Below are 27350 nucleotides of genomic sequence, written 5' to 3' on the forward strand. Positions count from 1 at the left end.
ATACTTTTGAACAATGGGAGAAGAGTGTAGGCCATAGATATAAAGTGTAACAAGGATATGGTGTTATTGATTGATTGATTTAACAGATGTGTGACTATTATCAAGCAGGTACTATATTGACAGGTACTGGCTTGGGCACTAGGAAGATTGATATATGAAACTGCATTTTAAAAAGTCATACATTCTTTATGAGTTTAAGATGTGAAAATGTGATTATAGCCTTTGGTATATACAACCTAAATACAAATGTTTCTTTTTCTCTCTGAAAAGAAAATTAGATTTATTTTTTTACTCTAAATAGTATATGCAAACAGTTTATATTTAATAATAGGGTCATTTAAACACTTAATTGGGTATGTTAATTTCAAGCGTAGGAACCCTATTTTGTACTTTGGAAGGAAAATGATGCTATTTAGAGGAAAGGGGCATTTTTTCTCTAAATTTTTTGATATGAAGCTCAGTAATGTAAAGATATCATTTAGTCTGTTACTAAAACACTTTCCTACAACTTCCATACTGGTTTATTAATGATACTGTTGAGTTTCTTCAGAAAGGATTGGTGCAGAGAACTTGTAAAATAGAATTTCAAAGTGGAAAAAATCCTCAGATATCATCTTAACCAGTAGCTGTCAAATTATTTTGTTTCTCAGAGCCCTTAGGTTCTCTGGTGTCATAAGCAGGATTCAGCAGAGTGCATTTGGTCACTAGGCCACACCTTACTTACTCCAAATAGATCAGCTCCCTTTTTATCTGTTTTGCGTGTGAAGATTCCATGTAAGGTTTGTTTTATAAAGGCATCTTCACTGCTGAAAAAATACAGAGTTTAAAAGCAACTTTTCTAGCCCAAAGCCATCACTTACCAGTGGGCCAAGATCCAGAGGTGTGTTCAGGTTAATGCCATGGCCGAGCTTACTTACCATACAGCCCAGGGAGGAGGGGGGTCGTGCTTTCCGGCTCTGTGCCAGCCTCCACGTACCATTCTGCCTGCCGTGTAATTTCTGCTCAAGGAGATGCTCTTTCTCACATAGTGCTGTGCTACAGGGTGTCATAGACTGCAACTTTGTTTCTGTGACTTGCGTATGTGTAAATGATCCCTGTTACTATGGAGGCTTTTGGTGGGTTAAAGTGAAAACTTTCACTTTCTTTATTACAGCATTATATATTCAATAACAGATAAGTTGGCATGTGTGTTAAAGTAAAAAGAAATGAAAATAAATTTTTTCATTTATTTTTTTATTTACAGTGCACCAGAGAAGAAGTATTTTTCCTCAACAGAGCCTTCGTCACAGTCTGTTTATGCTGTTCAGTCACTGGGCAGGTCCTTTTAGCATCATGTTTACGCCCTTGGACAGATACAGTGATAGAAATATGCAAATTAATAGACATCAATACTGTGCATTAAAGGTATTTACTTAGAAACGTGATTTCTCTTTTCTTACATTAAGAGCAGAGTTAAATTTTTTTATGTCTTCAGTAACCAGTTTTATAAAGAGGGTAAAGATTTCTGAGAGTCTTAGAATATATATTTATCTGCCATATTCCAGCATTTATACTTTAAGTTTATTTAAATACATAAAATACAATGCAAAACGCTCCAGAATCTACCAAAATTTGATCACCGTTTTCTTAAAGAACTGAGGATTACCTCCAAGGAATACCTACTTTTTTTTCTACTTAAGTACTTGATCTTGGTCTTTTTATCTTGTCTTCTAGGACTGTTCAAACTCCATGTCTAATTTGGTATCATGGCATTTATTTTCTCATAATAAATTTCTTAGTTTAAAAAAAAATTAAAGATATTCTGGCTAGATAAGCATGAGTAAAAATATCTTGCCTCATCTCATTAGGTAGCCAACATTTAAGCTACTAAATTTGTTAAATATAATTCTAATATTATTGTTTGAAGGCTATGTCTGCTGTACTATGTTGTGGCCCTGTTGCAGATAATGTAGGACTTTCATCAGATGGCTATTTGTACAAATGGTTGGATAACATTTTGGATTCTCTGGACAAAAAGGTAATTCTGACAATTCCTTTAAAATTTTATAATAAATTGCCATTGCATTATTTGGAGTTAATGTATGGCTCACTGAAAATAAGCCTTTTTTTCTTAAAATAAGATAGGTGTGAATTACATGCAAAAAACATATTATGTAAAATTAAATAGGATACCATAATCTAAGAAAGTTCTTATTATTCATTTGAATAATTTAATTTCCCTTTTATATTATAGGATTAATACAGTGGTATGTATATCTCTCTCAATAGGTTCTCTGTCTATAAATAAAATATTAATATAGAATACATTGCACTCCATGGAAAAAATATGTTATTTGCTATGCTTCATTCTTTTTTTTTTTGACCACTCTCTAACTCTTTTTTGCCCTCTGCACTCTTTGCCTTCCTTACTCTCATACTGTATACACAAAGATGTTACAATTTAAGATGTAACTTATATTTTTTCCCTGCAGAGTAATTTTTCTATTGGGTTATCAAAAACAAGAATAAAGCTTGATAAAAATAATTGGAGAGATTAATAACTCATTTTTCTCCAAGCACTTAATCACTGTTCATAGTCATCAACCACCTCCAGGACTCTTGGAAGAGGGAATCATACTAAAGATAAAGAGTCTTGTGAAAAAACAAGAGGCCAATTATAATTTATTCATATTGTTTTCTCTGCTGGCTGAATAAGCTGAGAAGGAGTTGAATAAAAGGAGACTGAATTTGTGATTAAATACAATGAATACATGCACTGTATTACTTCAGTAAAAATGTAGAGACATAGACAGTTAAATAATATATAACGCTTTCTCTCTTGGGCAATTTTGCAACCTTTACTTAGGTTCATCAGTTGGGCTGTGAAGCAGTCACATTATTGCTGGAGCTGAACCCTGATCAGAGCAACCTGATGTACTGGGCTGTGGATCGATGCTACACGGGTTCCAAGAGGGTGGCAGCTGGCTGCTTTAAAGCCATAGCTAATGTATTCCAGAACAGGTATTCTAGAAACTGCCTTTCATATTTCAGATTTTTTTTTTTAAGAAAATGTTTTGTTCTGAATTCAGAAATACTAAGAAACAAGTTTTTTTTTCTTCCTTAAGCTCCAATGGATTTTAACCCAAATAAGGATAATGATCACCAGACATCTGTTGTTGTACCTATTGCCTTAAGAAAAAAAGTCATATCATAGGCTTAGTAGATACATGCCTATAGCTTTGCCTTTTTATATTTATTAACTGGTGTGAAAGCCTCTAAACATTATTATTTACCTAATATGTAAAATTTATCCCTAGGGATTATCAGTGTGACACAGTGATGCTCCTAAATCTGATACTGTTTAAAGCAGCTGATTCTTCTAGAAGTATCTATGAAGTTGCTATGCAACTTTTACAGGTTTGTAAACAGATGTTAATTAAAATATTTTTTACTCAGGATTTAATGAAGCCCAATAACTTACTCTTGCCATTAATAGAAGACAAAGCTAATATGGCTATTCAAATCTATAAATAATATATAGTAACTAGAAGTGTATTGTAGAATAATTTTGTATATTAATGTGTGCATGTATGTGTGTGTGTACATGTTATGAAGATACTTATAAACAAAGTGAGGCTGATGTGTGCATGTGATTATTTCTGTTCAGCAGATGAGAATAATGTGAGTTGAACTTTTTTTGTTTGAGAGCCATGTAAAAAGTAATAAGGTCTTTTATGATACATTCATATAATTATTCTTTATTAGACTGAGGAGAAATAACTTAGAAAGTTAACTTACCAAGCATGGATATATCATTGTTGTATAATTGATAACTAATTGATAACAGGGCAAGGTTCTTCATTCTCAGTCAAGGGCTGAGAATAGGATGCAAGCAGATGCTTATTTTTCCAAAAACCTTGAAGTGGTATTGATGCTGGTAGCACCATCTTAGGAATTATACCCTAATGCTTTTGGTAATTAAGAGGAAAGGTCAGCAGTATAACTCTTTGCGTAGTGTAACATCAAAAGGGCTTATATTCCATGTTTCATCTGTGATTAACCAAGATCCATTTGAAGGCTTTTTTTTTTTTTTTCCCATTTATACATGTATTTGAGCTTGAAAACTGGTAAATCTTTTTCAAGTAATTGTATTTTAAGTTGCCAAAGTTGTTTTCAGACTGCGCTCCTAACCTGGATCATTAGCATTAAATACAAGGATTATAAATCCTTTTAAACAGTTATAGTCTTTTGCAAACATTTCCTGGAATTAGAAATTAACATCTGAAATACTTTATAATATACATAATCGTATAATTTTTAAACTGGAATATTTTGGGGGGAGAAGTTATTTTTAATTATAGCTGAACTGTAGAGGACCCATAAAATCTTAACTTATGTTGATGGAGTTACATTCCTGTAGATTCTGGAACCAAAGATGTTTCGCTACGCTCACAAACTGGAGGTTCAGAGAACAGACGGAGTACTCAGCCAGCTGTCTCCTCTGCCACATCTGTATTCTGTTTCATATTATCAGTTGTCCGAGGAATTAGCAAGGGCATACCCTGAGTTAACTCTCGCCATATTCTCAGGTAGGACCACTGAACTGGTTAGTTTTCCTTTAGCAATTATTTCTAAAAAACTGTTTTCAGAAAATTTTAAATATATTAAATTTGAGGTTTAATCAAAACAAAACATGTCTTTATGTAAGAGAATTTTTTTCCTGCAAAAAGAACTCTTAATACTGATCTATCATGGTATGTAGATTTCTTATTAATGTAGTCTTTACACGTGGCCCTCCCTTCTCACCACCTTCCAGCAAAAAAAGAAAAAAAAAAAAAAAAAAAAAAAAAAAGAAGAGCTTCACATGCAATTTAAAAATATTTCTTGACTAGCTGTAAAACTTTCTGAATGTATCTTATTTTGTGTATCGTCCTACCTTTAATAATAAAAAGAGATGAGGATAAAGCTATAGGTATCTTTCTATAAGTGAAAACTGTAAGGGGTAGGTTGTGCAGTGCTGTGCAGTGCCTTGAGCAAAATGACCACTAGAATCTCATGTTGCTTTCTGGAACAACTTCCTTTCCTCGGGTCCAGCAAATTTTCCTGCCACATGTTTCTAGAACATTGGCGTTTCTAGAACATTGGAGCTTCATATCAGGTAAGAAGTCATGTCTATCTGTTTCCTAGGACTCAAATTTAGAAGAATTTCTAAGATCCATCTAGTCCAACTTCCTGTCTAATGAAAGTATTTCTATAAATGCCCCCCCCCCCCCAGTGCTTTTTCCTTTAGCTGAAAAGTTTTTTTTTTTTTGTCTTTTGTCTTTTTCCGTGTCCGGCAACTGATCGCAACCCTCAGTGTTGCCCCCGTACCGGACCGGGGACCGGCAACGGGATCGCAACCCTCGGTGTTGCTCCCGCGCCTCGCTCAGCCAGTGAGCGGGAACCGGTCTGTATGTGGGATCCGAACCCACGGGCGGGAGCGCCGCCGCGCTTCCCAAGCAGCGCACTTATCCAGTGTGCCACCGGCCGGCCCTGAAAAGTTTTAATTATAGCACAAACGACACTCAGCCAGTATTTCTGCTCGCCACCTACAAAAGATCTTGTTCCAGTTAGTACTGGCCATGCACCCAAATTGGCATCTTGAGGATTACAGGGTTCCGCTGTGGGTCCTTTCTTTCCCCTGGGTTCAAGGCATAGTGGCCTTAGTCTGCTCAGGACATCTTTCCCCAGCACTCATTTCAGCAATAGAAATAGTTTGTTTCTCATCCCTAAAGTGACCTGAGAGGAGAGAAAAACAACTTAAATTCTCCTAACATTCAGTTCTTAAAAGCAGTTGACCCGTTTGGTTTGCACTGTAGGCACAATCCTGCCCCTTCCTTTTTCCCAGTTCTTACATCCCTGATAATCTTTCCAGAATGGACGTGGATGGTCATCCACACAAAATAGTAGCCTCCATGGACACTGATGTTGTTGCCGCTGGGCTTCAGGGTCCTGTGCTAGAGGGTCCTGCACAGAAAGCAGAGGAGTCCAGCTGGGGCTCAGGGACTGTGTGATTGGTTAGGACGTCCACTGGTACACATGTGCACCACGCCCACAGCTTAGTCCCCTGGTCATTTTTCCTTCAGTTCTGTCTTTAGGCACTCTCATCCTTGGCACCTGCTAATTTTAACTTCTTTGCCTAAAATGGCATATTCTAAACAAAAACATAGCCTCTAAACCTGAGCAAAATCCGTAGTTAACCAAAGCCTATTCAGTGTAATTTCACTTTCACTGTTCCCAAGACAAGATGAGCGCAATATTCATTAGGGATTTTACTGTACAGATACAGATATCAACATACACTTTGCCCACCTTAAAACTGGGAGCCCAAGTGCCTTCTTAGCATAGCGGGCAGTGAGTCAGTCTCATGAAATTTGGGGACCCTGCTGCTTCCTTTCTCAGGACCAGTGAATGGTCTTTAAGTGTCGTCAGCTCCCTGGCTCTTCCCATCTTTTTCTTCCTTCATCTCCCCTCCTGACCCCTTCCCCACCCCTTTGACTTGCCGTGAGGATATGCAGCCACTGTGTCCATGTTCTCAGCCCTCATGCATGCCTGTGTCTTCGTAGATGGCCCTCAGACTCCATTAGTGTCAGTTTCTTTGTAAACTTACCAAATACCTTCTAACTGCTCAGTCTATCACCGAAGTCATCTTCAATCTCTTTGCTACTATCCATAGCAATTGATGTTACCATCTTATATTTCTTTAAATTCTGACTTCTCTTAATCCAGAAGTGTAATATTTCCTGGTTTTTCTTCTTTTGTGAACTTTATCTTTGGTATTCGTATTTCTGGGGTCCCATCCTAGGCCCCCTTGTATGATCCCATCTCCCTGAGAGAGGTCAGTGCTCTGCAATGCCCTCAGCTCACATACACACTGACTCTTCCCCAGTCAGGAACTCTCCATTCAACTACTTTCAGAGTTCTGGGGCTCACATCTCATACCAGAGGTAATAAAATTGATGTACTAATAGATGGGATTTTTCTAAAAGTTTAGATTTAAGCATAAATATATGCCAGGACCAGGCATTTCATTGGCATTATATTGGGTTTGCATAATAACCTCATGAGGCAACTACTTATTTTACCCTCTTTTTACAGAATAAGCAATCAAGGATCAGAGGTTAACAGATTGGCACTAGGTCAGGCAGGTTGTTTGTGGTAGAGCTGGGGAATTCAAACCCAAGGTTGTGTGATTCCAGAGCCAAGTTCTAAATGACTCCTCTTCCATGTTCAGTCCTTCTAATCAGTGATTAAGTACAAGGCTGAGTTGGGGAAGAAGTGGGGTAGAGGAGAAAGAAGATTTCTATTTACAGTGATTTATGGAAATTATAAGAGTGTATTAAGGCTCATGGACTTGGGAATCAGCCTTGAATTTGTATCTTAGGAATCAACCTTGTGAATCCTCTGACACTTGATAATTGTCTAACCTCTGGCAAGCTACTCAGACTCTGCCCACCTCACAGGTTGTCCTGAGCATTAAAGAAGATGGATATAAAAGTAACAGGCACATCATAGGAGTCTTCCCTATTTAGAACCAAAATATGTGAAATACGTTAATATAAATTAATCTGTATATAAAGATTGTATTTTATCTTTCAATTACATTTACTTATTTACTTATTTTTATCATGATTAGAAAACACATAAAATTTGCCATCTTAGTCATTTTTAAGTGTGTGGTGAAAATAGATTGGTCTTTAAAATAAATTGGATTGTAAAATGGTGCATACTGTATGGAAAACAGCATGGCAGTTCCACAAAAATTTAGAAATACAACTACTGTATGATCCAGGAATCCTACTTGTCAGTATTTAGCCAAAGGAATTGAAAGCAGAGACTCAAGCAGATAGCTGTACATCTATGTTCATAGCAGTAGTGTGAACATAGTAGTGTTTTTTCATACTGTTGTAAAACAGATCTCTAGAACTTTCTCAGCTTGCAGAACTGAAACTCTGTACCCACTAAACAACAGTCTTCCTTTTCCTTCTCCCCCAGCCCCTGGTAATCACGATTCTAATTTCCATTTCTATAAATTTGATTACTTTAGATACCTCATATAACTGGAATCAAGCAGTATTTTTGTATTTGTGATTGGCTTAGTTTACTTAGCATAATGTCTTCAAGGTTCATCCATGTTGTAGAATGCGATGGGATTTCTTTCCTTTATAAGGCTGTGTAGTATTCTTCTGCATGTATATGATGTATTTTTTTTATCCATTCATCTGTCAGTACACATTTGGATTGCTTTCACCTCATGGCTATTGTGAATAGGGCTGCTGTGAACATAGATGTACAGATATCTGCTTGAGTCTTTGGTTTCTATTCTTTTGGATGAATACTGAGAAGTAGGATTGTTAGATCATATGGTAATTCTGTTTTTAAATTTTTGTGGAACTGCCATACTATTTTTTATACAGTATGCACCATTTTACAATACAATTTATTTTAACCATCAAAAGTATTTTATATAATAAGAATGTGATTTATGTTAGCTGTTAATTTTCTTTATGATGTCATTGAGGTGAAATTTATTAAAAGGAGAAATAGTGCTCAATTGCTTAATGCAATGAATAGAATCTGGCTTTCTACTCTTTAAGGAGGAAATGTTGAAATGCATTACAGATCAAAGAAAACCAAAATTATATCAGTTCCCTCCTTTGGTTTGTTTTTTGTGACAGAGATAAGCCAGAGAATCCAGACAGCTCACCCTGCTGGGCGGCAAGTGATGCTGCACTATCTGCTACCGTGGATGAACAACATCGAGTTGGTAGATTTGAAACCTTTGCCCACAGCAAGGCGACACGATGAGGATGAAGATGATTCACTGAAAGACCGAGAACTGATGGTGACGAGCAGACGCTGGTTACGGGGAGAAGGCTGGGGATCCCCACAAGCCACTGCAATGGTTTTGAACAATCTGATGTACATGACAGCAAAGGTAAAATGGGTTTTGCATTTGCACTTGCAGTTACTGAGTTAGGAGGAGAGAACATGGTTAGAAATAGATGAAGAGATTAGATAATCCTGTGATAACAAAACAAAAATGCATTCTAAATTCCTTTCTTTAAATGACTTCTCATTAGATACAAATGTTTTTTGTTTGTTTGTTTGTTTTACTAAGACCATATATGATTATTAATATTTATGTTTGGATTTGTTCAAAGAAATTATTGTTCCTCTAAAATGAGGAAAAGATTAAGGCTCTCTGTAAAAATGCTATCTTCTAATATTTTGTGGTGTGACACATTTGGTTTTTAATAGACCGTGATTACTGAAGTATCTGTTGTGTTTGCATCTAGTATGGTGATGAGCTGGCCTGGTCGGAGATGGAGAACGTGTGGACCACACTTGCAGATGGCTGGCCCAAAAACCTGAAAATAATTTTGCACTTTTTAATCAGCATTTGTGGGGTAAATAGTGAACCAAGCCTCTTGCCTTACGTATGTATTCAGTTTCATTTAACTTTTTTAAGAAAATATATTTAGCAGATGTCTTGTGTCAGGGTATGGGCAGCAATCACCCAGAAGAGTCAAGGCAGGGCCAGGATGAGGAAAGTCAGGAAGAAGCACATGGATTTGTTCATTGATTCATTCAACAAATATGATCTAGCATGATCACAGTCCAGGTGCTCTTCTAAGTGTTGTGCATTACAATCTGATAGGTGATACAGATTTTATTCTTGGACCCTACACCTAATTTATTTAATGAATAAATCAGCAAGTTAATGAAGTATAGGGCTCCAGAAGAAAAATGTAGAATACTGAGAGTGAGTTACCCTGGAACCATAGATGTATGGAAAGATTAGAGGTGACACTGGAGAGAAAGTGATATTGAAGCTGGAGACCACAAAATTGGGGATGTTTATAGTTTCTGCTAGGCAGGAGCTGGCATTTGGATGTTAGAGCAGGAAGCTGAGAGCTCAGGGTCTCTAGGACTGTGCCTCAGGCTGCTGGAAGCAAGGGAAAGCATGGTAAGAATATAAAATCAAGAATATATAAAATGAAGAATATAACATCTTTGCCTTCTGGGGGAAAGCAACATATAAATCTGCCCAAGTTAAGAAGACACTAGGAAACTATCAAACATGAGGGTTAAACTAAATATACACACATGCTTGTATGTCTGTGTATGCATGTGTAGATACAGATAAAAGACAAAAAGACAAAAAAAAAAAGAGGCCAGCGTAAAATTTGGGGAATAGCCATTTGTCAGGAATTTAAAAGGAGTTATTTTTAATGTCAATAATAATTTCTTTTTTTTTTTTGTCTTTTTCCGTGTCCGGCAACGGATCGCAACCCTCAGTGTCGCCCCCGGACCGGACCAGCAACGGGATCGCAACCCCCAGCGTTGCCCCCGTGCCTCGCTCAGCCAGTGAGCGGGAACTGGTCTGTATGTGGGATCCGAACCCTCGGCGGGAGCGCCGCCGCGCTTCCCAAGCGGCGCACTAGCGCAGTGCGCCACCAGGCCGGCCCCAATAATAATTTCTTAATTATCATTTCTTAAGCACTTATTGTAGGCCTGGCATGGTAAACACACTTCACCTACATTATTTCATTTAATTCTCAGAATAAATCTGTGAGTTTGGTAAGATGACTGCAGTTTTACAGGTGAATTAAAAAAGGCAGACAGAGCAGTATTTCCTCAAAGTCACACAACCATTTAGCTCTATTACTTAACAGAGCTGGAATTCCAACCCAGATCTTTTTGTTTAATGCCAGTGAAAACTTCCTGAAGAAGGGAATGGTGGGGCTTGAAGACTTGATAGGATTAGAAGTGGCAGTGTCAACTCAGAGATCTTCAGTCAGGCACAGTGAAAGTACAGAGGCAGGAATGCACACAGCATGTTCTGAGGAGACTAAACCTGAGAACAGATAGAATTAGCAGATAGAGCTAGTTGGATAGATAAAGAGCTGTGTGTGGAAGGTCAGTTATCACTGGGTAACCATTATAAGATTTTTGATATGAAGTAATTGTGTTTTAAGATTTATCCAGGGGGTCATCTAAAGCAGGGCCTATACGTCTGCGTGCATATGAATCATCTAGGGATCTTGTGCTGGTTCTGATTCTGGAGATAGGGCCTGAGAGTCTGTGTTTCTAACAAACTCCAGCGATGATGCCTGTGCTGTTAGGACCATGTTTTGAGTAGTAAGGATTAAAATATGGAGAAAAAGAGGTAGGTTGATCAGTTAGTAAGTTATTTCAATAATACATTTTACTAAAACATACATGTAATACATAGTACTGAAATGCTTTTTTCCACTTGCTTAACTCATACTGTGTACTAGCCATCTTTAAAGTGCTTTACAAAATCTTCACTCATTCAGTCCTGCAAACTATGAAGTAGGTGCTGTTGCTGTCCCCATTTTGCAGATAGGAAAACTGAGAGTAACTTTCCAGATGACATAGCTATTGAGTAGGAGGTCATAGTCCAATCCAGGCAGTGTAGTTTGAGTTCTAGTTTAGTTCTAATTCCTTGCTCTTAATCAGTACTTTATACTGCTAGGTGGAATACAGAGAATGGGGAAGACAGAATGAAAGATAAGTCCTGGGTTTGAAAGCTGGCTAACTAAAAGTCAGAGGAAAATCTTAGGATGATATTAACCAAAAGCTTTTCCATTAAAAAAGAAATTATCACAGGAAAGCAAATTTTCTTTTGCTTTTCTTAAAAAACAAAAAAATAAAGGAAGTGCATAAAGTTGTGGAAACCATTAAACGATATATTCAGTTCATCCTAATTAGATCTAATATTGAGGGTTAGAGAGGGTACAGTAATGATAAAGCTGATCAATGTCTTATTGCTGATCAGTGCCTATTCAGATTTAGATTGTGTTTATTCACTTACCACTTAAAGTTGAACTTTGATAAAATTTGCCTCGACACATTTGTGAGATTAAAATTTTGCTTTTTCTTTTCTGAACAATTTCTTTTGTGACAGGTGAAGAAAGTTATTGTGTATTTAGGTAGAGACAAAACAATGCAGTTGCTAGAAGAGCTGGTGAGTGAACTTCAGCTGACCGATCCTGTCAGCTCAGGGGTCACTCACATGGATAATCCCCCATATTATCGCATCACTTCCAGCTATAAAATCCCTTCTGTCACCTCAGGTGAGAAGTTATTTAACACTGATTACTTTGTAACTATGTGAGATGATAGATACGTTAATCTGTTCCCTATAGTAACCATATCACTATGTGTATCTCATAGCATCAGATAAAGATCTCAAATGTACACAAAAAAATTTATTTTTTAAAAAGCCTGGTTGCTTTAATCTCAAAAGAAAAACTTTATATAATTGTTCATTCAGTTATTCATTGTTAGCAAGCATTTTTTGTATCTTTGTGTGTGTGTGTGTGTGTGTGTGTGTGTGTGTGTGTGTGTGTGTGTGTGTGTGCTGTCTCCGGTTATCAGTGTAATATCTGGCACACCCCTTTATATGAGGACGAAATAGGAAGTGGGTTTTCAGGAGCGAGGAGACAGAGTGGGACTTGGGGTAGTAAGTGATAGTTATCCCAGGGAGCAACATGAAGCTCCGTACCCCCATCCCCTTGTACCAAAAACCACTTCGTATCACAGCCTCAAAAAAAGAGTGTACCAGATATCACACCAGCAAGAGCAAATACTACACTTACCCTCAGCCAAACAGCCAAGTGATCATTTTATGTATCTTTAAATCTTTAAATACCATTATTGAGAAAACAAAAGCAAATACAAGTCATATATGGTAATTAATTTGATAAGTCTTTGTAAATCCTCATATGAGTAAATAAATTTGACAATGTAAGGATTCTTAATATTATAGAGGGAAACAATATTTACATACTTATTCAGAATTGGAATATAAATTTATTATATTCCTATACAACAAATGCATTTTTTAATGGATGTAATTAGCTTGTTAAATTTTTTAATTTTTTTTAGCTTGTTAAATTTAGAAAATGCTTACTTGTTGAAATTATTTGTGTAAATCCACATTATACTTATTTGGGTATATGCTATACATTGTACCCAATCAAGTAACTATACTTATATGTATAACATATATTATAGTTATAATGAATTGTAATATTTTGTGTTGAAGAGACTGCATCACTGAGGTAATAACTTCCAATGAAAATCAATATAGTGTCTAGGATAGGTGAAATTTCTATGAAATTATCTGTCACTGAGTTCATATTAGATGTTTTTGACATGTTAATAACATTATCTGTATAATTACAGATATTTTCAATTAAATCTTTATTATTTATTTTTAACATCTGTATTTATTTTTCTTTCTAGGGAATTCTAATAATGCTTGTATTGAATTTTTCATATCTGCTAGAATGTTTTTAATTACAAAGAGTTTTTTTTTTAACTTTTTATTAGAAGCATCCTATTCATGTTTCTAAGTTCTGTAAATAAATATGGAATTTGTTGACTATGTCCTTTGCTGTACAGTGATTTCAGTCATGTCAGTGTCTATAGGTCTTTTCTCTTGGATTAATCAGTTTCCCCAGAGAAAACTCTACTAGTCTACAGTAGAGTAGTCTACTGCCTATAGTAGGGGATGTGTGCATGTGCGTATCTATGGATTACAAGTACTTATACACACACACATAATCTTTAAGCCTTCTGGAATCCCACTGGAATAAGAAAGATGCAGAGGAGAGCAATCTGAAATTTTAGCATGTATATTTTCACCTATTCCCCATATTCTCAGTAAGGTACTTCCTCTTTCAGCCAAACTTGGTGTGCCTTAGTCCAGAAATCTTCTGATTTACTCTCATCAGAAAATACTTCTTCCGGAAGACAAACACTCAGCTACAAGAGACAGGGAAGTAGATGTTGGGGACCAACTACTTCTAAAATAGATTTTTCAACTAACTTTCCTATTTCTAGCACCACCTTCAACCCCTCCTTACAGAGGTACTCAGTGCTGCTCATTCCTGAGCTTTCTGGAGGTTCAGCAATATAGATATGGAAGCTGCTTAGTCTCCTCTGTACCAGCTTAGGAGTCAGCATCCTTAATGCTTAATTAACTTCTCATCCATTTGTTTTCTAGCATCCCAAGATTTGTTTCTATTGTCTCCTTTCCCTCTTGGTCATTATGAGTACATTTCTTTTTAAAAATCACTTTGCTGTCATTTTAGTCAAGTTTTGTTATATGTAATTTGAAGTCTCTTGTTTGTATTTAAGTTCACAAGTACTATTTTATTTTCGATTACAGGAACTACTTCCAGTAGCAATACAATGGTAGCTCCCACAGATGGCAATCCTGATAATAAGCCCATAAAAGAGAATATTGAAGAGAGGTAAGTATTTCTCTGTCCTTCATATGCTTTTCAGTTTGACAGGTACTGATTGTTGTTAGAATAAGTGATAATTTCTGCATTGGCATGTGTATTTTGTTGTGTTAAAATTTTAGTGAACAAATGTATTTCCATATTTAAAATTTTCCACATTGTGTGTCAACATTTGTAAGACGCCAGCATGCTGGATTTATTTTTATGTGTTCTAATGGATGAATAGGTGGACTATGATAAGTCACTTTTTGTGTTGCTTACATTTGTAGACTTTTCTAAATGGATATTTATCCTACCTTGTTTAATATAGAATAGGTTTCACCAGAACATTATTACCGTACCTATTGAAGGAGAATTTTTAGGTAGAAATAATTGACTGAAAGCTAAAGCTTTTGAATTATAAGGTGGAAATTAATATATATCATAGTAAACTTTTCTTTATATTTTTGTGTACTGTGTTCTTTTTTAAACATAGAAAGTGAGACATAAAGTACAAATAGCATTTTACCATGAACTGTGACTAATCTCAATGATGATTCCCATAGCTATGTGCACCTGGACATCTACAGTGGACTAAACAGTCATTTAAATCGTCAACATCACAGACTTGAATCTCGATACAGTAGCAGCTCTGGAGGATCTTATGAAGAAGAAAAAAGTAATAAATTCCAAATGTTTTTATGTAACTGTAATGGCAAGGTGTATTAATTTTAATTAATATACTTTCTCAGTAAATTAATTTTTAAAAAGAGTATTTAACTGCCACTAGTGGTGTTCCAACATTATCGGAAATGTCCTGATTTTAAGAAGCCATAATTTTAAGAAGCAGCATAAGTGGGGGAAATTTTTTTAAAGCGCAAGTTCCCTCCCTGTAAATAAACCAAAAATAATATTAAGAATTGGTTCTCAGGAAGCATCATACAACAAACACTGGAAACAGGCTGGTTTTTTGAACAGGTTTGCTGTTGCTACATGGATTCACATTTCACTAAAAAGCTTCTCCCTTGCAATTGCAAAGTGAGTAATCTACCTGAGTATCACTGTAACATTAAAGTTGGGAATAATAGAAGCACTGACTTTCAGACTGGGAACGGACCCTCAAGATGATCTGTTCCAATCTCCTCATTTTGCACATGATGGAACTGAGGTCCAGAGAGGTTAAGTGACTTACCCACGTCACACAGAATTCACATGTCCTGACGTCATTTTTTTACTGCACCCTGCAGCTCCACTGTGTTAGAACAGATTTCCTTCCAAGATGGGTTTGTTGGCCCTGTCTCAGGAAATTTAGAACTGAATAACTTAACAGAAGGCCTTTGTTATAAGGCAGCCTCACATAAAATGTGGTCTCCTGGATTGGACATCAATTATGGAATTATAATGAAGTGCTAATGTAGTTTTACTTTGATTTAACGGATGGAAACTGAGTTTCTCTCTCTTTCTCTCTCTATCTCTGATTTGCTTAATTCAATATTTGTACCAGGTCGTCCTAGCAAACATACATTAAAATTGTGGGAAATTATTTTTTTATCACTCTCCAATGCTGTAAATAGTTCTTGTCTTACTAGAGTTTACTTATATTGGCAGAAACTAGATGGTGTAGAAAATGAGATCATTTTATCTTGATAGGTGATTCAATGCCACTTTATTCTAATTGGCGACTGAAAGTGATGGAGCATAACCAAGGAGAGCCACTGCCCTTCCCACCAGCTGGAGGCTGCTGGTCACCACTGGTGGATTACGTGCCTGAAACGTCATCACCTGGATTACCTCTTCACAGGTGGACTACAGCGTCATTCCTATTTCACATGAGCCACGTTGCTGCTGAACACTTTCAGCTTTCTTTATCGCTATCTCATCACACAGAATAAAAGCAATCTTCTTCATTGAGATACTGTAACAAATTAGATCATTGTGTTTAGGTTTTAAGAAATCTAAAAAACTCAGAATTCTAACTGTATAAAATTAATATTATTAAATCTATTTCTGCTGCTGCTTTTCTGGGTGTCTGGCATAGTTACTTGACCTTTCTGGGACCCAGTTACTACATCTGAAAAATATGACTTTCTTGTCATAGGCACTATTATTTTGAATTGAATTAAACTGAATTCTGCTTAGCAAAATCACAATAGAACAATTACTGCACTCTTTCAAAATGTATTAATACACTAAACGTATATTGAACACCTACTATGTGGCAAGCAGTGTGCTAGGTCTTAAGGTTGAAAGATGAAGAAAAGATGGCTCTTGACTTCAAGGAGCCCCTAGCCCTTGGATTTTGTTCTAAAGCGGTCACTTTAACTTAATGGTTTCTTCAGCTGTATTTGTTTTTCCTCTTTTTTCTTTGATAAGTTATATATTTTTTTCCATGGAATACAATATTAAAGTATTTGAGTAATTTGTACAAGATTTTCTCTAGGTTTACTTAGATCTAGTAAAACGTTAGTGATGTTCTTGTGTGTTGTAGGTGTAACATAGCGGTGATCCTTTTGACTGATCTGATCATTGATCATAGTGTGAAGGTGGAATGGGGAAGCTACCTCCATCTTCTTCTTCATGCAGTTTTTATAGGTAATAAATGCTTGGTTCTAGTTCCTTCGTTTTATATTTTTGTGATCATTTAAAGACAATATTGTTTTAAGATAGTTTTTACCTGTTTCTGTTGCCTGTTTTCTGTATGTTATTCCCATAGCCCTCTTCAGTATGGTTCTCCTGTCTAGTGGGAGTTGTACCCAGCCTCTGTTCTAACCACAAACGTGCCTACTCTCCCCATTCCTATTCCTGTCCCATGGCCCCTTCTACCCCCACAATAACACATGTACGTCCTACAAGGAAACATTCTGTAGCTGCAGCAAGAGTAAAATTAATTTACCTGTAGAATTAGAAACTTTCAGAGTGAATGGAAAGTGGAAATATATTCTAAGTGTTTCCCAGAAGAACTGGATTGTTGGACAGTCTGATTATACACCTGAAACTCCATTGTGCCCTCTGTTACAAACACGTGGGTAGAACCTATCATGTCCACAGTACTTTTGATACTTATAGGATTGGTTTCCTGAAGCAAGTCAAGATAGTCATCTTATAAGTTTTCTTGTTATGCATACTTATTATACCTGTATTACTTCATTTCTTCAGTAATCAAACATTTACTGACTTTCTGTTATGTGCTAGGCACAAAAAAAGCCTGCCTTTAAAAAATGTATTTACATCTAGCATTATGGAACAGTAATAATTTCTAAGCAATCACTAAATTTTAGACATTAAACACATTTAAAATGTATCTTAATTATCCCTAGTTTTACAGGACAATAGGCTATGTAAAAGTATATAAGATCTCTAGGCCAATAAAAAACTATGTAATACATCATCTTCTATGAAATCTTTTATGTAATTTCTGCTTTTCCTTAAAACTTGAGTTTGGTAGCAAGAATACTCATTATTTCTCTTTACTGATAATGATTTTCTGCTCTCCTTTTTAGGGTTTGACCACTGCCACCCTGAGGTGTATGAACATTGTAAACGCCTGCTTCTACATTTACTAATAGTAATGGGACCCAACAGTAACATCCGCACTGCTGCCTCTGTCCTTCTCAGGAACAAGGAGTTTAATGAGCCCAGGGTGCTTACAGTCAAACAAATTGCACACTCAGATTATACTTTTACAGGTATTTAAAGTACAATTTAAAAGTAGAATATACTTTATTAATTTAGAATCCTACACTAGAGAAAGTCAACTAAATAAAGGTTGAAACACTAGAGAACATTTTTTTGAAATGTAGTTGTATTATTAGAAGTACTATTTACATTATTAGTCAGTAAAAGAAGGAATTGAAATTACATTCTTTGAGTCTATATTGCCTTTAAGGGTCTTTGTCACACAAGTTTTAAGTTCTGAATATATAAGTTGAAGAGTGCTTAATTTATTGAGCACTAGCTATGCAATAGATGTTGAACTTGTGTTAGATTTCTTCTACTCACAAGATCTGAAATTGACAATAAGACATTTAAAATTTTTTATTCTCTTGCTTATATTTACTGCATTTAGAAGGTTGTATATTTTGAAGTAGTGAAGTTCAAATTAATGAGACTTTAATGTAAAATTTATTTCACTGTCCATATTAATTTTTTTACTTTGTAAGTTATATTTTCCTTTCCTAATAACCCTAACTTATTTATTTTACTCATCAGTACCATCAGCCTAATAACAGATGATCTACAAAATAATTATCTTTAGAAATTGAGATAAAATTACCTTTTTTTCTAATTACATAGTGTCAGATACAGGGTTAATTAATTTGAAATTTACCTAGTTAAAATCCCCATTACTAGACTGGTCAGTCAGCTCGGTTGGTTACAGTGCAGTGTTAATAATACCAATGTCAAGGGTTCGGATCTCCATACTAGCCAGCCACCAAAAAAAGTCTGTTATTTACTTAAAACCCTGTAGTTAGTAAGAAAATAACTATTAGAAAACTTATTAGCCTTTTATAACTATGATTAAAAGAAAAATGGAATAAAGTTTACTGCCTTTTTATGTTAAATCGTCTTTATTCAAAATTCGATAGTTCTTTGTTCTTAAAGTTCCTTTTCCATTTTGTAAATATGGGCATTAGTAATAACCTTTAAAAGTATTTGTTTAATAGTTTACATACTACAAATATTACAAGTAGACTTTAAAATAGCCTTTTTTTAAGTCAAATAAAGCAGAAATTATAGAATTCTTTCCATAAGTAATTAAAAATCAATTTAAATTATAGAAATGTGACTGACAATATATGTTGAGAAAATATGTCAAAATATTATGAAACTATCACTTTCAGCTTTCTTCTGTAGATGGCAGCAAAGGACAGCACAGTAATCCAAATAGCTATGCTTTAACAACAAGCTGTGAAAACAGTGTTTACCCCCAAAGCTTACTTGATATTATTTGGTGCTCATGAGGATCAACAGGAGTGCTGATTCCCATCAGCCAGCACTAACAGATTTCCCCATGTGTCCCATATAATCTCCAAGGAACAAAAACTAGTTTAATTCTTTTGGTATTTTGTGTGATGCTTTTATGTTTAGGTATTCACGACCACCTTTCTCTTTCAGCAGGCATCAACGATTTTATACCTGATTACCAGCCCTCCCCTATGACTGACTCAGGGCTTAGCTCAAGTTCTACCTCTTCTAGTATCAGCTTAGGAAACAACAGCGCTGCCATTTCACATCTTCACACCACTATCCTCAACGAGGTTGACATCTCAGTGGAGCAGGATGGAAAAGTCAAAACCCTCATGGAATTCATTACCTCAAGGTAACTTTTGCAGCTCTTACCATCCCAACAGTGTAAGAGTGTTAAGTCATTCTTTCACTGGGCAGCTGTTGGAAGCCATATTCTTGTTTTCCGAAATGCCATTGATTTGAAATACACAGGTTTGTATTGTGCAATATTTTGAAAATTACAGTGTACCCAAAGACTTTCTTCTTTTGTACTCATGCAGCTATACCTGAGAAGGGCCTTAATCATGTCTGTTTACTAAAAGCCCAAAGAGAATATAGGATTAGCAGAATATATATTCCACTTTTCATTAGCTACATTATCAATCATCAAATAGCACTGTAAGTATTGTAGAGAAGGAGAAGGGAAAAGGGGTGTGATATTCCACAGTAAGAGCAAAGTCACAGAGGCCTGAGAAAGCAGAGTGTTCAAAAGTGGTGAGTAATCCATTCTGACTATAATGCTGAGAAGAGAGTTTTTCTGGACAATGCTAGAAGGCTTGGGAGAGTTTAAACTGGAAGGCCATGAAGCCCAGGCCATAAAGTTATAGATTACATTGAAAGTCACTGAGTTAGGTGGGGAGGGTGGGAGGTGTAATTTAACAGATATTTGGAGAAAAGCAGCCTCATAGCAGTATGCAGGATAAATTCCAGGAGGAAGGGACTGGACGCAGCATGATCGCATAAAGGTTTTTAGGGCACTTTGGGACTGTGGAAATGAGGAGCTTAACCAAGGTGGTCACCTTGAGAATGCAAAGACATTTGAAAGAGGGAATCAATGAGACATTATTCTGTCTTAAGCTTTCCCTATAGTTTTAGCTGGTAAATTATTTTCATTGCATTTAATCAAGAAGTTCTTTTCTTTGCATTATCTAAGTACAGTCTAGCCTCCACAAATTATGTTTTGACTTGTAATACATAACCAGTAACCAGTATTCTTCTCACTTGACCAAGTTTACTGTCTTTTCTTTCCTACTACCTCTGATAGAATTTGACTGTAGTGATGGTAGACGCTGAAATTAAATCTTTGTCTATTTGCTGTAGGTCATTGTATGTCCATGTACGTAAATAGTAGAAATAGGATGGGACCTACTATTTGATTTCTTCAACTAGTATCCTTTCAAATTGAAAAGTCACAGTTTAGGCAAGTATGAGTAAAACTGTTAATAGTAAGTCAAAGCAAAGGGAATTATGTCTGTTCTCTGTTTTCAGAAAAAGAGGCCCCCTTTGGAACCATGAGGATGTTTCTGCCAAGAATCCTAGCATAAAGAGTGCTGAACAGTTAACTACATTTTTGAAACATGTGGTTTCTGTTTTTAAGCAGTCAAGCTCAGGTATCTTTTAATAAATATTTCAGAAAATACTTTGTTTTAGTGAGATACTTTAATGTGATGTCAAAATTTCTGATAATACTTAGCAAAACATTGATAGTCGATAATGTCTAAATTAAAAAGTTTTAGACAGGTTTACTTTTAAAGAAAGTAAACAGATCTGTTTTCGATTGAAGAAAAATTAAGTTACTACTTTAAAATAGTACGACATAAAAAGTAAGAATACTACCTATGAAATTCTGGTCTTCTTAGTTTTGTGTATAATAGCATCATAAAATCACAAAACAATTGTGTGTTATCAAAAAGTATATTAAAGGGACATATCTAGAGATGAAAAACTTAAAAATTCTTTTTGTAAACTGGTACAGGCTTCTCTGATCTAAAATTTAACACATTCTGAAAATTGTAGTAAATATGTATTTGTCTAGAGCAGTGGTTCTTAGCTAGGGGTGATTTTGCCCCCTAGGGGATATTTGGCAATGTCTGGAGACATTTTTTATATAATTGCAGCACAGGAGCAAGGGGTTGCTACTGGTGTCTAGTGTGTAGAGGCCAGAGATGCTTTTAAACTTCATGTGCTGCCCAGGACAGCCCTTCCAACAAAGAATTATCTGGCCCAAAATGTCAATAGTGCTGGGGTTGAGAAACTCTGGTCTCAAGGATTACTTCCCTAGAGATTAGAATGAAGAGTCATCTAAAATGCAAATGGAATTTAATCAGAGAAAAAGCATTGGCTCATAAAATTTGAGTGCCTATATGGTTTGCCAGGTGATGTGCTGGGTACTGGTTTTAAAATGGTTAGCCTCTGATTATGACTATCTTCTAAAAAACAAGAACCACCTGCTGACTTGTTTCCTGTTTCCACAGAAGGAATTCATTTGGAACATCATCTTAGTGAAGTTGCTCTGCAGACAGCACTTTCTTGTTCTTCTCGACACTATGCCGGGAGATCCTTTCAGATTTTCAGGGCCCTAAAGCAGCCTCTTTCTGCAGCTACACTTTCTGATGTTCTCTCCAGACTTGTAGAAACTGTAGGGGATCCAGGAGAAGATGCACAGGTATTTCATTAGATTCTTTCAGCAGTTCCTGAGCAGCTCCTAGCTGCCAAGGACTTATTACTAAATATAGATTGCTGCAGCTAGAGCTAGATAGTGGTCATACAGAATTATTAATATCAAGTATTAACAAGTAGGCAAAGAATTAAAAAACAAAGTTTTGTAATTAATATTTACTAACCTACTAATTAGATCAAATTATCTACTGCCTATCAGAGAAAGCTTCTCTTGCTCTCTCACTCACGTGCACACACCCTGGAAGAACCATAAGGTAAAAGAGATAAAAAGTTAAATTTAAACATAAAGTGGAACATTGAATTTCATTTTTTAAAGATAAATTAAGTGAAATATTGCACTAGAGAACTTAAATTTGTACAGACTAATGATTTTATTAGCACTGTTCTAGACATTGGGTATATAGTAGTGAACAAGACAAAGCTCTTCGTATTATAGAATTCATATTTTATTGGGTGAAACAAGCCTTTAATCTACCAATAATACCTAGTGTGATTTTTCTTCACGATAAATGCTGTGAAAATAGTAAGGTGAAGTAAAGTATTAAAGAATGAATGGGGAGAGGGAGTTGTTTTGTGTATGATAATCGGAGAAGGTGATATTTGAACAGATACTGAAGTGAAGTGGGTCCTGTTATGATCTGAGGAAGAACTTTTCAGGCAGAGGAAAATAGAACTAACAGGTGCAAAGGCCCTGAGCAGAAGCAATAGGCATTTTTGAGGGACTTCAAGAAAACCACTGTGGCTAGAATATATTGAGGGATGGCAGGAGATTGATGAGGCAGGCGGCAGAGTCCAGCTCATATAATGCCTAGCAGGTCCTGCTGAGAGGTGGGACATTACTCTGAATGATGGGAAACCACTCAAAGTTTTTAGAGAAGGAGGGTGATGGATGTGATTTGTTTTTTGAAAAACTCACTCTGGCATCTGGGTGGAGTGCTTAGAAGAGGGCATTGGAGGTCATTTAGGAGGTTATTGTAAGAGCTCAGGCTGAAATGGTGGTAACTTAGATTAAGAGAATCTATGGAGGTAGAGCAAAGTGGTCAGATTTAGGATATATTTTAAAAGTAATATTTCTAAGACTTGCTGATGTATTCAATTTAGATGTGAAAGAAAGAAACAAGGATGGCTCCTAGATTACTGACCTGAGCAATTTTGGGTAAATTATGGTACTATTATAATCAATTTGTACCATTAGTTTGATGAGTTTTCATCAGTCAGTAAGATCATGTTGAGTTTAATCATTTTGTAATATTAATGTGGAGTTTGTTCTATTTTTATATCTCATCGGGAAGTCCATTGCAATTTCTGTTTTCCAGAGCATAATGAATTAAAATCTGCCCTTTTTTCTCCAGGGATTTGTGATTGAGCTTCTTCTCACATTGGAATCTGCAATTGATACTTTGGCTGAAACCATGAAGCATTATGATCTTCTTTCTGCCCTTTCTCAGTAAGAATTTAAACCAGGCAACCCATTGTACATAGAACTCTAATAGCAAAATACGTATAACATTATATTATTCAAATATTGGTGTGAGAATCATACCTAAAAAGTCAGGTAGATTACCAGTGGGATCATGTGCCTCAGACAGTGAGGACTCCTGAAAAGTCCTAGAGCTAATTTCAGCAATGCTGCTCTCCTAGTGTCCTAATCAGAGACCTCTCTGCTGTGCAGCTGGCTCCAGACCTGCCTCTCAGCATCCCACTGTTCCTTCTCCCTGGTCCCACTTTCTCTGCCTTGCAAACTCCGACTTGACTAATCCTTCAAGTCCGTCTCAAATGTCACCTCCTAGCTAAGCATTTCTAACTCCCCAAGGGGAGTGCTAATTATCCCATCCTTTGGGTTCTCACAGTATTTTCTTCATATTTTAATAATAGCAGTTAGGGCGGGCCCGGTGGCGCACTGCTACAGTGCGCCGCTTGGGAGCGCGGCGGCGCTCCCGCCGAGGGTTCGGATCCCACATACAGACCGGCCGCTCACTGGCTGAGCGAGGTGCGGGAGCAACACCGAGGGTTGCGATCCCGTTGCCGGTCCCGGTCCGGTCCGGGCACAACACTGAGGGTTGCAATTCGTTGCCGGTCACGAAAAAAGACAAAAAGGAAAAAAAAATAATAATAATAGCAGTTAATAGGCTATAAACTTAGCCATTTACATATCTATCCTTCCCCCATCCCCCAGACTAATATCCCTAGTCTTTTGTATGCTGCTGGCACATAAGAGAAAGCATTCAGTACATATTTTTTTAATCAATGCTAATTGGATGTGAGGGAGAAGGAGAAATCAAAAATAAAGTTTTGAGCTTGGTTCTTTTGGAAAGAGTATGCCATTTACAGAAATAGGGACATCAGGACCATCAAGTTTGAGGATAAGACAAATGAGGTCTGCTTTGGACATAGAGTAGTATGTACCTAAATCCCAGAGTTGAAAATTATCAGTGATTACTGTAGCAGAATTTTCTCCCCAAGTCAAACCTCATACCAACTCAAAGGAAATAGCCACAGTAGAAAAGATACTATAATATGTTTTGTTTTAATATGGAGGAAAAACTGAAATTTGATTAAACAAAGTCAGATAAACTGAAAAATGATTTTTCTGGTAAGTGTTACTGTTTTTAAGTGTTTTCAAGAGTAAAATTAATGTAGCAAAGAAGTGACTGTACATGCTTTCATCTTTTCTTTCGTTTTTTTATGTAGAACCTCATACCATGATCCTATAATGGGAAACAAGTATGCAGCTAACAGGAAAAGCACTGGACAACTCAACCTAAGCACAAGTCCCATTAATAGTAGCAGTTATTTGGGATATAACAGTAACACAAGAAGTAACTCTTTGAGATTAAGTTTAATTTGTGACCGAAGAGGTGACCGGCGGCGGAGTAACACACTGGATATAATGGATGGACGGATAAACCATAGCAGTAGTTTAGCGAGGACTAGAAGCCTTTCCTCTCTGAGAGAGAAAGGAATATATGATGTGCAGTCCACTACTGAGCCTACCAACTTGATGGCCACCATCTTTTGGATAGCAGCATCTTTGTTAGAATCAGATTATGAATATGAATACCTCCTGGCTCTCAGGCTTCTCAACAAACTGCTTATCCATTTGCCTTTGGATAAATCAGAGACTCGAGAGAAGATTGAAAATGTACAAAGCAAATTGAAATGGAATAATTTTCCAGGCCTTCAACAGCTCTTCCTTAAGGGTTTTACCTCAGTATCTACACAAGAAATGACCGTGCACCTCCTCAGTAAACTTATTTCTGTCTCCAAACACACATTGGTGGATCCTTCCCAGTTGTCAGGTGATGTTAATATAACTGCACCAACACTTTGCATTTTAATGTAGTGAAATGTAAACTAAGCATTTGTTTGGAAACCTACTAATTTCTGCTTATCTGCAGTTATAGTTTTCTTTATATGTTAGATGCTTAAATTATTTGGTAAAAGCAGAAAAAAAGAATTTAGAAGATGGAGTCTCCCAGGAAATGAAAAGAAAATGGTTTCTGTGAACCATTTAAAAAATACATTTAACTTTTAAAATAATGTGCAATAAAATCGGTTATTGTTTGTTTTTTTTTTTTGATAGGCTTTCCTCTTAACATCCTTTGCTTATTGCCTCACTTAATCCAGCATTTTGACAACCCAACTCAGTTTTGCAAAGAAACAGCTAGTCGAATAGCAAAGGTAAGTAAATGTTATGCTGAAAGGTAACATGATAGGGAAATTATTTTGTAGTTTATCTTAAGGAGGTACTCTCTCTTTTTTTTTAAAAGATGACCGGTAAGAGGATCTTAACCCTTGACTTGGTGTTGTCAGCACCACGCTCTCCCAAGTGAGCTAAGCGGCCATCCCTGCATAGGGATCCAAACCCTTGGCCTTGCTGTTATCAGCACCACACTCTCCTAAGTGAGCCACGGGCCAGCCCTAGGAGGGACTCTTTTAAAAATCTTTTTACTGTTACTTCCTATGTGAATTTTGCATCTAAATTTTTATTTTTATGCATATAAAGGAGTTATATATTAATGATGTAAGTTACAACTGCTCAGATGACAGTGAATAAAATCATTTAGAGCTATGCTCCTCTGAGTCTGAGTCTCTTCCTGCTCCTTTTCCCTACTTTATCCTCTACCTATCTGTCAGTTTCTCATTCATTCTTTTATTAGGTGCTGGAAACACAATGGTAAGTAAAGGAGAAAGAACACTTACCCTCGTGGACTTTATAAGGGGAGTGTAATCAGGTAGGTGGACAATCTCCCGAGTGTGATAAGTGTTCTATCAGTGGGAGGGCAGAATACACTAGGAGCACATAAAGCAGGAATCTTCCTAGAGGAAGTTGTATATAAGCAGACGTTGAAGGCTGAGTAGGAATAACCAAGGTCACATCCCCGGATGAGAGGCAAAGAGTGGGGCTAAGGGGTTGACATTCTCTAGACAGATGAAAGGCCTTGAGGAAGAAGTTGTAATAAATATATTTGGCGACTCTGAAAGTTCTCTCTATATTTGCCTTTTTTCCTTTTAAGACTCTATCTTCTCTCTGCTTCCTTCATTATTTTTTTCTTCTTTATTTGGCTTTTTCCCTCCCATCTTACAGTTCTGAAAACAGAAATGTAGCTGTTTTTAAATTATCTGTAAACATTTTTTTAAAAGTATTATAGCTCATAATCTTAATTTTAGAAGAATATGATTTTTATATTCTACATTTTTAATAATTTTCTCTCCTAAGAACTATAAGGAACTCTCAAATAGCTTGCCTTCTGCTTAAATATAATTCTTAATATTTTTTTTTTTTGGTCAGTGATTAAGACTTGGTAAAAAGGTTTTTCAAACTGAAAATATACACAGTTACAGGAAGTAGTTATATAAATTTGCAAGTAATATATATACAACAGGAAATTAGGTGAACTGGGGGAGGTGAGTGATAGGAACATAAGTAAGAACCTAGCAAAGCACTAGGAGAACAAAACATCTTTTCAACCAAAGAGAATGAGCAAATGAAATCCTGGGGACCAGATTTTTATATAAGCAATTTTTTAAAAAAGCTGGGATTTGATTAACAAATAGCACAGTAAATGGAAAGAACAAACAAGCGGAAAGCCAAATGTAACACCACCTTTCCATTGCCCCAATTTCAACACTGGTAAGTACAATTTTATCTCTGGGTGCCAGCGTAAAAAAATACTACTAACCCAGTGAATCACATTAACAATAACAAGAGTAAGAACCTTCCATTATCTTGATACATAATATTTAATAAATGACAAGAAAATATTTAATAAAATATACTGTTGACTTCATTCCTAATTAAATTTCTAAATTTATTAAGGAGATGTTCTTAACATAATAATTTTTAAAATATGTATTATTATAATTAATGGAAACAAATCTTAG

General features: G+C 36.1%; 1 protein-coding gene across 1 annotated transcript in view; it reads left to right on the forward strand.

The window, feature by feature from the left end:
• FRYL (FRY-like) overlaps positions 1-27350 on the forward strand; it is a 208660-nt gene that overhangs the window by 138783 nt on the left and 42527 nt on the right. The window contains exons 28-46 of the mRNA XM_008580294.1: positions 1244-1404; positions 1907-2017; positions 2846-3000; positions 3297-3396; positions 4400-4568; positions 8697-8956; positions 9318-9458; positions 11954-12122; positions 14225-14309; positions 14846-14958; positions 15930-16080; positions 16768-16871; positions 17780-17965; positions 19395-19599; positions 20775-20896; positions 21761-21951; positions 23318-23412; positions 24657-25264; positions 25549-25646. Of these exons, the coding sequence (XP_008578516.1) occupies positions 1244-1404; positions 1907-2017; positions 2846-3000; positions 3297-3396; positions 4400-4568; positions 8697-8956; positions 9318-9458; positions 11954-12122; positions 14225-14309; positions 14846-14958; positions 15930-16080; positions 16768-16871; positions 17780-17965; positions 19395-19599; positions 20775-20896; positions 21761-21951; positions 23318-23412; positions 24657-25264; positions 25549-25646 (3224 nt within the window). The remainder of the gene's footprint in view (positions 1-1243; positions 1405-1906; positions 2018-2845; positions 3001-3296; positions 3397-4399; positions 4569-8696; positions 8957-9317; positions 9459-11953; positions 12123-14224; positions 14310-14845; positions 14959-15929; positions 16081-16767; positions 16872-17779; positions 17966-19394; positions 19600-20774; positions 20897-21760; positions 21952-23317; positions 23413-24656; positions 25265-25548; positions 25647-27350) is intronic.

The sequence above is a fragment of the Galeopterus variegatus genome, unplaced genomic scaffold (assembly GCF_000696425.1).
Source record: "Galeopterus variegatus unplaced genomic scaffold, G_variegatus-3.0.2 Scaffold2061, whole genome shotgun sequence".
NCBI classification, from domain to species: domain Eukaryota; kingdom Metazoa; phylum Chordata; class Mammalia; order Dermoptera; family Cynocephalidae; genus Galeopterus; species Galeopterus variegatus.